The 13,633-nt window shown below is 35.0% G+C and overlaps 1 protein-coding gene across 7 annotated transcripts in view; it reads right to left on the reverse strand.

The window, feature by feature from the left end:
• Positions 1-13,633, reverse strand: part of EXOC6 (exocyst complex component 6) — a 197,750-nt gene that overhangs the window by 114,101 nt on the left and 70,016 nt on the right. For all 7 annotated transcript variants that reach the window (XR_013824316.1, XR_013824317.1, XM_079900349.1 and 4 more), the window contains exons 10-12: positions 4,461-4,507; positions 4,217-4,337; positions 2,652-2,723 (exon numbers count right to left, since the gene is read on the reverse strand). Coding sequence is in view for 5 of the 7 variants with exons in the window: in XM_079900349.1 (XP_079756475.1) it covers positions 2,652-2,723; positions 4,217-4,337; positions 4,461-4,507 (240 nt within the window). In the remaining 2 variants the exon portion in view is untranslated. The remainder of the gene's footprint in view (positions 1-2,651; positions 2,724-4,216; positions 4,338-4,460; positions 4,508-13,633) is intronic.

The following is a 13,633-nucleotide window of genomic DNA, read 5'->3' on the forward strand; positions in this document are numbered from 1 at the left end:
AAAAATGTTAATGAACGAATCAATAAATGCTTGCTTTTTATTTGCTTAATAGGCAGTAAGCAGAACTATGAACATGCTGGTGTTTTTTATTTTTAATTTATTGTTTAGTCAGCTTTCTTTTAAATGGTGAAATAATTACATTTTTAAAAGAAAAAAAATTCCTTAAGTTGGCAAAGTGCCAATTTTAAAAGCTAAATATTGTGCAATATTCTTTAATTAGTTAAAGGTTAATTAGAAAAGACCCTCCTCAGGATTCCCCTGGTGGTCCAGTGGTAAGAATCTGCCTTCCAATGCAGGGGATGTGGGTTCGATCCCTGATTGGGGAACTAAGATCCCACATGCCACAGGGCAACTAAGCCGGCACGCTCTCAAGCCTGCGTGCCACAACTAGAGAGCCAGCATGCAGCAACTACTGAGCCCGCATGCCACAACTAGAGAGCCCACGTGCTGCAACTACTGAGCCCACATGCTCTGGAGCCCGTACACCACAACTGGAGAGGCCCCATGCCGCAACTAGAGAGCCCTCGTGCTGCAACTACTGAGCCTGCGTGCCACAACTAGACAGAAGCCTGCATGCCGCAACGAAAGATCCTGCATGCCACAACGAAGATCCCGTGTGCCGCAACTAAGGCCAGACACAGCCAAATAAATAAATAAATAAATATAAATAAATTTTTTTAAAAAAGAAAAGACCTTCCTCAATTCTTCAATTATTAAGTATAACTTGAAAAGCCAGTTTTTATTAATTCAGTATGAGATTTACCTAATAATCAGCCTGTCAGTATTCAGTGAAATGAAAATACTGCAGGATTTCTGAATAAGTAAGAAGAACTGGTTCGTTTTCCTTAACTTTATTTCAAAGTAGTAGGATGAGAGAGTTATATTTACAAGGGTTTATGCACTCATCACTGTTGCTTTTTTATGCTTCTATTATTTGAATGTTGTCTATTACTCCTTGATTCTCTGCAGAGTTCCTTGGAAACACATCAAATACTCAGTCTACAACTGAATCTACAGTTGTACTCAAAGTGCCAACTCAAGAACAGTTTGTATGGTTTTTAAAAAAGAGGTAAGGAGCTTGCACCAGAATATAAATCAATGCTGATACTGATATCAAGAAAGTCTTGTTACCAAAAAAAAAAAAAAAAAAAGCCAACTGAGCTAAATTTTGTACTTAGTGACATAGTTGATTTACATTCTGACAAAAGTTTCTTTTCATTATGGATCCATAACAAACGATTTGTAGACCTGTGATCTCTGGACCATATTTTGAGTAGCAATGCTTTAAGTCATTAAGGATAGCAAAGCTCCCTCAAGTTACTTAGACATAGGCCCCAGATATTAAGGCAGCCTTTAAGAAAACTTCCTAAGTTTTCTTACAGAGAGATCAGTATTACAGGTACATTAGTTACAAAATTTATGAAAGCAAAAAAACCCCAAATTATTTTGGTATTATAGTATAAGCCATACAAACTAATAAAGATGTAAGGCAATAAAATAATTTACTAAGGAGCTTGTGGTATCTTCTCCTTAGGTTTAAGAATAAAATAGACAACTATTATTCTAGGATGGAAAGACTCCTGTGATAAAGCCAACAATTTAGCATTTGCCAAAGCATTTTTTATGAAGCTCTAGATCTAAAAGATTCTCTAAGGGGAAAAAAGATTTACGTGTCAAATATGTTGGGAAAATGCTGCATAATCACCTTCCTTTTGGAAACGTATGGTGTAAATTTGCTCTGAGATAGGCTTTTAGTGGAAAAATCTGTTTTACTTCACTCAGCATTTTCTAAACATTTTTGACCACAGAACTTTTTAAGTAACATCTATTATCACACTTCGGAAAATGCTGGTCTATAGTTCACAAAATAGTTATTCCAACCATAAAAATCCCATAAATATAAGCATGAAAAACAAATGCAATCAATTCTTTATTATCTGTGATCAAGGAGGAGGGACAAGTTTAAAACTTTGATACTGAAAACCACAAAGACATTGAGTTTTAAGATAATTCAGTTTTAACCTTATTTTAAAAAGAAAAACAAAATGCAAAGAAGTAAAGTGATTTGCTCACAGTCACAGTACACCTGAAATTAGGAAGAAAATAAGTACACACAGCTTTCAAACTAGTATGTGTTTTCATATACAGTATCACATTTAAAACTCAAAACAATTCTGAAAACTAGTAATTAACAAACTCATTTTCACAAATGAGGATCTAAAGTTTAGAAAAGTTGTAGACATACAATTAGTCAATAGCAAAGGTTGAATATAAACTCCGGGTCTTTGTGATTCCACAGCTCATGTTCATTATCCTCAGGCAGAACTTTAATCTTCTAATTTCTAGTTCAGGGTTCTTTCCACTACACCGTGTATTTTTTTTTAACTGCAAAAATATTGTATCTACTCTAACAGAATGACCAATATTTTAAAAGATGGTAATATTCCCTGAGCTCTGTCCAAGCTTCATAATCAGGAAGGAGGTGGTATTAAAAGTCCTGAGTAATAGGAGAATATCAATACGTAAGTAAACATTTTATTACTACTAATTTACTACCATTAAGCCACAATAAAATAAATGAGTGTGGTCTATGTTTTGAATAGCTTTAAGTGCTCAAATAGCCATTAACTGAATATTAGATTATCACCCACCTGCAAAGTATCTGCAAATATTACAATGAGATTCTTCAGTTCCAGAACAAGATCAGGATCAGTGCAATAAGACTGCGAGAATGAAGGGTAAGTGGGGGTGGAAACACAAACAAACAAACACACACCAGAGTCATTTGGTTAAAAACTAAGAAATAAAACTTAAAAATTTCTCCCTTAATTTGCCTGATTTACAATAAATTTGAAGTCTTAGTTATTAGATCCACAGCTGGCTTCCTCTATTCATGAAAAATTTCATAGGGAAAGATCATAACATGACATAACTAAAGTATCTGTATTATATGAAAAGAAATTTTTCTGAAATTTGTACACACTAAACTTTGGTCAAAGCAATGATGCTTATATTTCTAAAAGTCTTTAGATTTTAAGGAACTAGTTATTTCAAATTGAAAAAATGGTTTATATATAGACCATATATTTCTACTTTTCAATTATTTATTCTATTATAAAAGAGATACAATCAATATATTTCTCCAGTATAAGAAATGACAATTTAAGTATTTTCTTAGTAATGCACCAAAGAGAAATAATTAATTTCAAAGGGATAGTGAAATTCATTCTTGTTCCCTTAATAGCATGTCATAAGATTTTAAATGTGATATGTTGCATTTAATATATTATGATCTCATACGTGATGCCATGGAATTAATAGGAAGCACACTATCATATTACATATTCATAGATGGCCTGAATATAAACCATGATAAAATGTGTTGTTCTTTATTATAATATGTTAGAAAAAGTTGTAGTTCATTGGACAAATACTGTATCCAGAATCTATGTCCCTGATAAATAAAAATATAATGTATTTATAATCTAAATATCACTTAAACTAATAATCTTCCTGCAAAATACTTTCAATCTCTATTCTCAATAATAAAATTTTAAATAATAGATTATAAAACTTTAAGTTTGGGGAAATTTCACTGAAGGTAAACTCCCAAAATTGTCTTAAGAAAAAGTCCACACTAAAAAATTATTAATTTCAATAGTCTTTATAACACATATTTTTATTTCCACAAAAGTCATGTTATAAAAATATTTTATCATTTTACCTTCATTCATAAAACTAATTCTCATTACTTAAAGGGTCATTATTCTAAATGAGTTCAAATTCTGAGAACTGCATATTTTTAAGAAATTTATAACTGTATTACTGCAAACAAATTATAAACATCGAAGAACAAGTTCTACTGAGTTTTAATGGTGGAGTTTACTTTGAAAACAAAGAATCTGGACTGATAATTAAAAACCCTTTCTTCATGGTGCTTTTCAGTGATCTAATGAAGAGGTCAGTTGAGACTAATGAGACCAGCTTAATTCTTCATCTTCTATAATGCTGGACTAAAAGTGTCTTCAGAAGCCCCACTCAGTTGCAATATTACCAGACAAACAAAGGCCTGTCATTACTACTTCCAAATCTGAGCAATTACCAAAAAAAAAAATGCAGAACTGATGGAGGTATAGTTTCCTTCTGACATTATGCATTTCAGAAGTTCTAGAAGTAACTGAATTAAAAATTTAGTAACATAAATTGTCTGACTTACTGAATGAGCTCTAAGGACAGCAATTATCTTTGAGAGGGCCATGTTCCAAAGTTCATCAGTGTATGCCCTGGTTACTAATCCTTGGGTCACATGTAAAATGTGATCTTCCACCACAAAGAACCTAAGAACAGTAATTACCAAAATAACATGAGTTAAAAAAAAATTAAAACCTAAATAGGAGATCATTAGTTCTGACACATAACACAATATCAAAATAATACTTATTGCCATATTAGATACATACCCTACAATTTGAGTGAAATATCTTCTATAGCCATCAACTGTTTCATGCTTTAAATGAAAAATAAAAATCAATTTAAAACAATAAATATCAGTAACATAAAAGTAAGTTCCAAATCAGTGCAACATTTATTAACAAATATTTATTGAGAGTCTACTATATGCTGCATACATTTATAAGGCACCAAGGATACACTGGTAAATAACAAAAAGTCCTTACCCCTCATGGAACTTGCATTCAAAAGGAAATGAACAATAAACAAATTAAAAAGTCAGTATGATTTCAGAACCTCCTTCTCAGCAGGCTAGTTCAAGCTACCATCATCTCTCACTTGGACAATTACATCATTCTCCTACCTAGTCTTCCAAGCTTTCAGGCTTGATCCCTACAGTCTGTTCTCCAGACAGCTGCCAGAATGATAGTTTTCAAACAGTAATCAAATAATTATATCATTTGCTAAAAACCCTCCAATGACTTTTCATGTGATTCATAATAAAAGTCAAATTCCTTTAAAATGGTCTACGATTTCCTACTGTTTATAATTTTAACAAAAGGTATACAGGAAAATATTTGATCATTTGAATTTCATAAAAGTTTATTACATGAAATATAACAATTAAGTTCAAATATTTTATATATTTCATAAAAGTGATCAAAAATTTCAAACATCTGGATTTTTTCAGAGAGGGGACTGTTATTACTATTTGGCTTAAAAATACTATGATCAGAGAATACAGTCTCCATGACACAAATGTTTGATATTTCTTGATACCTGCTTTATAACACAGTATATCACATTTTATGTTCCATGTGTACTTAAAAAAATGTTTCTACAGGTGTTGAAACAGAATTCCTTTTTTTTTGGCTGCACTGTGTGGCTTTTGGGATCTCAGTTCCCCGACCAGGGACTGAACCTGGGCCCATGGCAGTGAAAGCACTGAGTCTTAACCACTGGACCCTCAAGGAATTCCCAAACAGAATTCTATACAGTTTATTAGATAAGCCTATTAAGCATGTTCTATATTCTTACTAATATTCTGTCTACTGGCTGATAAGATACTGAAGTATCCACTATGCTTATGGATGTTTTTGTTTATCCGTTAAGCTGTGGCAATTTTGCTTTAAATATTTTGAGTCAATGTTATCAAGTACTTATAGATTTAAATCACCATTTTTATCAACTCTAAGACATAATTTTTTTTATCATTCTAGCTTTTTAAAATTATATTTAAGTAGAGAAGCAAGAAGAACAGAAGCAAGAAGAAGGACAGAAGCAAGGAGACAGCAGAAGCAAGAAGAACTACAATCCTGCAGCCTGTGGAACAAAAACCACATTCGCAGAAAGACAGACAAGATGAAAAGGCAGAGGGCTATGTACCAGATGAAGGAACAAGATAAAACCCCAGAAAAACAACTAAATGAAGTGGAGATAGGCAACCTTCCAGAAAAAGAATTCAGAATAATGATAGTTAAGATGATCCAGGACCTCGGAAAAAGAATGGAGACAAAGATCGAGAAGATGCAAAAAATGTTTAACAAAGACCCAGAAGAATTAAAGAACAAACAAACAGAGATGAACAATACAATAACTGAAATGAAAAATACACTAGAAGGAATCAATAGCAGAATAACTGAGGCAGAAGAACGGATAAGTGACCTGGAAGACAGAATGGTGGAATTTGCTGCTGTGGAACAGAATAAAGAAAAATGAATGAAAAGAAATGAAGACAGCCTAAGAGACCTCTGGGACAACATTAAACACAACAACATTCACATTATAGGGGTCCCAGAAGAAGAAGAGAAAAAGAAAGAACCCGAGAAAATATTTGAAGAGATTATAGTCGAAAACTTCCCTAACATGGGAAAGGAAATAGCCACCCAGGTCCAGGAAGCGCAGACGGTCCTATACAGAATAAACCCAAGGAGAAACACGCTGAGACACATAGTAATCAAACTGGCAAAAATTAAAGACAAAGAACAATTATTGAAAGCATCAAGAGAAAAACAACAAATAACATACAAGGGAACTCCCATACAGTTAACAGTTGATTTCTCAGCAGAAACTCTACAAGCCAGAAGGGAGTGGCATGATATACTTAAAGTGATGAAAGGGAAGAACCTACAACAAGATTACCTCTACCTGGCAAGGATCTCATTCAGATTTGATGGAGAAATCAAAAGCTTTACAGACAACCAAAAGCTAAGAGAATTCAGCACCACCAAACCAGCTCTATAACAAATGCTAAAGGAACTTCTCTAAGTGGGAAACACAAGAGAAGAAAAGGACCTACAAAAACAAACCCAAAACAATTAAGAAAATGGTACTAGGAACATACATATCAATAATTACCCTAAACATGAATGGATTAAATGCTCCAACCAAAAGACACAGGCTTGCTGAATGGATACAAAAACAAGACCCATATATAGGCTGTCTACAAGAGACCCACTTCAGACCTAGGGACACATACAGACTGAAAGTGAGGGAATGGAAAAAGATATTCCATGCAAATGGAAATCAAAAGAAAGCTGGAGTAGCAATACTCATATCAGATAAAATAGACTTTAAAATAAAGAATGTTACAAGAGACAAGGAAGGACACTACATAATGATCAAGGGATCAGTCCAAGAAGAAGAGATAACAATTATAAATATATATGCACCCAACACAGGAGCACCTCAATACATAAGGCACCTGCTAACAGCTATAAAACAGGAAATTGACAGTAACACAATAATAGTGGGGGACTTTAACACCTCACTTACACCAATGGACAGCTCATCCAAAATGAAAATAAATAAGGAAACAGAAGCTTTAAATGACACAATAGACCAGATTGATTTAATTGATATTTATACGACATTCCATCCAAAAACAGCAGATTATACTTTCTTCTCAAGTACACACAGAATATTCTCCAGGATAGATCACATCTTGGGTCACAAATCAAGCCTCAGTAAATTTAAGAAAACTGAAATCATACTAAGCATCTTTTCTGACCACAACGCTATGAGATTAGAGATCAATTACAGGGGAAAAAAAACGTAAAAAACACGAACACATGGAGGCTAAACAATACGTTACTAAATAACCAAGAGATCACTGAAGAAATCAAAGAGGAAATCAAAAAATACCTAAAGACAAATGACAATGAAAAGACGATGATCCAAAACCTATGGGATGCAGCAAAAGCAGTTCTAAGAGGGAAGTTGATAGCTATACAAGCCTACCTCAAGAAACAAGAAAAAGCTCAAATAAACAATCTAACCTTACACCTAAAGGAACTAGAGAAAGAAGAACAAACAAAACCCAAAGTTAGCAGAAGGAAAGAAATCATAAAGATCAGAGCAGAAATAAATGCAATAGAAACAAAGAAAACAATAGTAAAGATCAATAAAACTAAAAGCTGGTTCTTTGAGAAGATAAACCAAACTGATAACCCATCAGCCAGACTCATCAAGAAAAAGAGGGAGAGGACTCAAATCAATAAAATTAGAAATGAAAAAGAAGAAGTTACAACAGACACCACAGAAATACAAAGCATCCTAAGAGACTACTACAAGCAACTCTATGCCAATAAAATGGACAACCTGGAAGAAATGGACAAATTCTTAGAAAGGTATAACTTTCCAAGACTGAACCAGGAAGAAATAGAAAATATAAACAGACCAACACAAGTAATGAAATTGAAACTGTGATTAAAAATCTTCCAACTGGGCTTCCCTGGTGGCGCAGGGGTTGAGAGTTCGCCTGCCGATGCACGGGACACGGGTTCGTGCCCCAGTCCAGGGGGATCCCACATGCCGTGGAGTGGCTGGGCCCGTGAGCCATGCCGCTGAGCCTGCGCGTCCGGAGCCTGTGCTCTGCAACAGGAGAGGCCACAACAGTGAGAGGCCCGCATACCGCAAAAAAAAAAAAAAAAAATCTTCTAACAAACAGAAGTCCAGGACCAGATGGCTTCACAGGTGAATTCTATCAAACATTTAGAGAATAGCTAACACCCATCCTTCTCAAACTCTTCCAAAAATTGCAGATGAAGGAACACTCCCAAATTCATTCCATGAGGCCACCATCACCCTGATACCAAAACTAGACAAAGATACTACAAAAAAAGAAAATTACAGACCAATATCACTGATGAATACAGATGCAAAAATCCTCAACAAAATACTAGCAAACAGAATCCAACAACACCTTAAAAGGATCATATACCATGACCAAGTGGGATTTATCCCAGGGATGCAAGGATTCTTCAATATATGCAAATCAATCAATGTGATACACCATATTAACAAACTGAAGAATAAAAACCATATTATCATCTCAATAGATGCAGAAAAAGCTTTTGACAAAATTCAACACCTATTTATGATAAAAACTCTCCAGAAAGTGGTCATAGAGGGAACCTACCTCAACATAATAAAGGCCATATACAACAAACCCACAGCAAACATCATTCTCAATGGTGAAAAACTGAAAGCATTTCCTCTAAGATCAGGAACAAGACAAGGATGTCCACTCTCACCACTATTATTCAACATAGTTTTGGAAGTCCTAGCCACGGCAATCAGAGAAGAAAAAGAAATAAGAGGAATACAAATTGGAAAAGAAGAAGTAAAACTGTCACTGTTTGCAGATGACATGATACTATACATAGAGAACCCTAAAGATGCCACCAGAAAACTACTAGAGCTAATCAATGAATTTAGTAAAGTTGCAGGATACAAAATTAATGCACAGAAATCTCTGGCATTCCTATACACTAATGAAGAAAAATCCAAAAGAGAAATTAAGGAAACTCTCCCATTTACCACTGCAACAAAAAGAATAAAATACCTGGGAATAAACCTACCTAGGGAGACAAAAGACCTGTATGCAGAAAACTATAAGACACTGATGAAAGAAATTAAAGATGATACCAACAGATGAAGAGATATACCATGTTCTTGGATTGGAAGAATCAATATTGTGAAAATGACTATACTACCCAAAGCAATCTACAAATTCAATGCAATCCCTATCAAATTACCAATGGCAGTTTTTATAGAACTAGAACTAAAAAATCTTAAAATTTGTATGGAGACACAAAAGACCCCAAATAGCCAAAGCAGTGTTGAGGGAAAAAAACGGAGCTGGAGGAATCAGACTCCCTTACTTCAGACTATACTACAAAGCTACAGTAATCAAGATAATATGGTAGTGGCACAAAAACAGAAATATAGATCAATGGAACAAGATAGAAAGCCCAGAGATAAACCCACGCACCTATGGTCAACTAATCTATGACAAAGGAGGCAAGGATATATACAATGGAGAAAAGACAGTCTCTTCAATAAGTGGTGCTGGGAAAACCTGACAGCTACATGTAAAAGAATGAAATTGGAACATTCCTAACACCATACAGAAAAATAAACTCAAAATGGATTAGAGACCTAAATGTAAGTCCAGACACTGTAAAACCCTTAGAGGAAAACATAGGAAGAACACTCTTTGACATAAATCACAGCAAGATCTCTTTTGATCCACCTCCTAGAGTAATGGAAATAAAAACAAAAATAAACAAATGGGACCTAATGAAACTTAAAAGCTTTTGCACAGCAAAGAAAACCATAAACAAAACGAAAATACAACCTTCAGAATGGGAGAGAATATTTGCAAACGAATCAACGGACAGAGGATTAATCTCCAAAATATATAAGCAGCTCATGCAGCTCAATATTAAAAAAACAAACAACCCAATCCAAAAATGGGCAGAAGACCTAAATAGACATTTCTCCAAAGAAGACATACAGATGGCCAAGAAGCACATGAAAAGCTGCTCAACATCACTAATTATTAGAGAAATGCAAATCAAAAGTACAATTAGGTATCACCTCACACCAGTTAGAATGGGCATCATCAGAAATTCTACAAACAACAAATGCTGGACAGGGTGTGGAGGAAAGGGAACCCTCTTGCACTGCTGGTGGGAAGGTAAATTGATACAGCCACTATGGAGAACAGTATGGAGGTTCCTTAAAAAACTAAAAATAGAATTATCATATGACCCAGCAATCCCACTACTGGGCATATACCCAGAGAAAACTGTAATTGAAAAAGACACATGCACCCCAATGTTCATTGCTGCACTACTTACAGTAGCCAGTTCATGGAAGCAACCTAAATGCCCATCGATAGACAAATGGGTAAAGAAGATGTGGTACATATATACAATGGAATATTACTCAGACATAAAAAGGAACGAAATTGGGTCATTTGTAGAGACGTGGACGGATCTAAAGACTGTCATACAGAGTGAAGTAAGGCAGAAAAACAAATATCGTATATTAACACATATACGTGGAACCTAGAAAAATGGTACAGATGAACTGGTTTGCAGGGTAGAAATTAGACACAGATGTAGAGAAAAAATAAAAATTATATTTAAGTATATATTGTTTCTATTCTTTTAGTGGTTACAGAAATTACATTATGCATACTTAAGTAATCAAACTCTAAAATTAATCAATAATTTTACTCTTTTCTGGACAATTCCAAAACTGCAGAACAGTTTCACTTCATTAACTTCCATCTCACTCTAATGTTTATGTTATTGTTTCTGTGCATTTCAACTCTATCTTGTTTTAACGTCCATAATATTTTATTAATATTATTTTCTACAGTCAACACAGATTTGTCCACATATTTATACTTTCCTTGCTATTCATTCATTCTAGCATCTCCTATCTTCCAGTTGGCATCACTCTCCTTTTGACTGCAGTATATCCTTTCTTTTTAAGGGTGTCTTGGTAACAAACTCTCCTCTTCTTTGCCTGAAAATGTCTATCTTTGCCCTTGTTCCGCTGAATATAGAATCCCAGGTAGACAGCTATTTTCCTTCAGCACTGAAAATATTCCACTGTCTTGTTTATTTGAAAATAATCTCTTCTCTCTGGGTATTTCTGAGATCTTCTCTTTATCTTTGTTTTTAAAGTCAAATTTACTGAGGCATAATTTACATAAAGCAAAATTAAAACGCTTTTTACATACAGAGTCCGATGAGTTTTGATGAACGTAGACATTTGTGTCACCACAACCAAAATCAAGATATAGAATATTTCCGTCTCATAAAAAGTTCCCTTTATGCCCCTCTATAGTGAATCACTCTGCCCAACCCTGGCCCGTTGTCACAGATCCCATTCTATCCCATAGTTTTGCCTTTTCAAAAATGTCATGTAACACAAATCGTACTATACATAACTTTGCTGTATCTGAATTTTTTCACCTAGAATAGTGTTTCTAAGATTTATCCATGTCACTGCATGTATCAGTTCCTTTTCTACTGCTGAGTAGTATTCCATTATGTCAAGGTACAACTTTTTTTTTTTTTTTGGGTACGCGGGCCTCTCACTGTTGTGGCCTCTCCCGTTGCGGAGCACAGGCTCCGGACGTGCAGGCTCAGTGGCCATGGCTCACGGGCCTAGCTGCTCCACGGCATGTGGGATCTTCCCGGACCGGGGCACGAACCCGTGTCCCCTGCATCGGCAGGCGGACTCTCAACCACTGTGCCACCAGGGAAGCCCGAGATACAACAATCTGTTTATCTATTCACTAGCTCACAGACATTTGAGATGTTTCCAGTTTCTGGCATTTATGAATAAAGCTACTATAAACATTCACATATGAGCCACTATGTGGATAAATTTTCATCTCTCACAGGTAAAAACCTAGGAGTAGAAGTGCTGGGTCATATGGCAAGTGTATGCTTAACATTATAACAAACTGTCAAACTATTTTCCAAAGTGGCAGTACAATATTTATACCTATCAGAAGTTTATGAGAGTTCTACCTGCTCCAAATCCTCACCAGCACTTGCTATTATCGATCTTTTTAATTTTAGCCATTCTAGTAGGTATGTAGAGGTGTCTCATTGTGGTTTTAATTTGCATTTCCCTGATGAAAAATGATATTTAACATCTTTTCACGTGCTTACTTGCCATCTGTGTATCTTTGGTAAAATGTCTATTTGAATCTTTTTAGTCTGTCTTTAGTTAGTTATACAAGTTCTTTATATATTCTGGATACAAGCCTTTCATTAGACATGAGTTTTGCAAATGTTCTCTCCATCTATGTCTTGTCTTTTCATTTTCTTGATACTGCCTTTTGAAGGGTAGAAGTTTTCCATTTTGATGTTCAATCTATCAATTTCTTTCTTTTATGGTTCATGCTTTATGTATCTCACCTAAGAAAATACTGCCTAACCCAAAGTCACAAAAATTTTAACCTTTGTTTTTTCTAAAAGTTTTACAATTTTAGCTCTTATATTTGGGTCCATGATCCATTTCTTGAAATGTTGAATGAGGTAAGCATCAACATTCATTTTTTTGCATATGGATAATTTCATTCTCTTGTAGTAAAAAGACACACTTTGTGCAATTTCAAGTTTTTTAATATTTATTGAGATTTATTTTATTACCCAGAACATGATCTATCTTGGTGAAACTTCCAGGTACACTTGGAAAAGCACGTGTATTCTGCTGTTTTGGGTGAATTATTCAATAAATGTCAATTAGTTCACTTAGCTCATAATGTTTTTCAGGTCTTCTATTTTCTCTTTATCTTTGGTGTTCTACATTTTCATTTTAAGTTCTCTAAAAGTGTACTTCTTTTTATTTAACCTACTTGGATTCCTTGGACTTGACTTTAGGTTTCTGTTTCTCATCTGTCTTAGTAAGTTCTCAGGTATTACCTCAAATATTCCTCTGTCCCTCTTGTTCTATCCTCTCTTTCTAAAACTGCAACTAAATATGTTAGACCTCTCTGTATCTCCCCTATCTTTCTTCTGTATTTTTATTCTTTTGTCACTCTATGATGTAGTCTAGCAATTTCTTCAGATCAACTAAGAGAATTCATCAACCTGTTCACAAAATTTTTCATGTTGGCTAGTATATCTTTTTTTTTATTTTTTATTTTTTTGTGGTACGTGGGCCTCTCACTGCTGTGGCCTCTCCCGTTGAGGAGAACAGGCTCCGGACGCGCAGGCTCAGCGGCCATGGCTCACAGGCCCAGCCGCTCCGCAGCATGTGGGATCTTCCTGGACCGGGGCACGAACCTGTGTCCCCTGCATCAGCAGGCGGACTCTCAACCACTGCGCCACCAGGGAAGCCCTGGCTAATATATCTTTAATTACTAGGT

Source organism: Stenella coeruleoalba (genome assembly GCF_951394435.1).
Source record: "Stenella coeruleoalba genome assembly, chromosome: 16".
Lineage (NCBI taxonomy): Eukaryota > Metazoa > Chordata > Mammalia > Artiodactyla > Delphinidae > Stenella > Stenella coeruleoalba.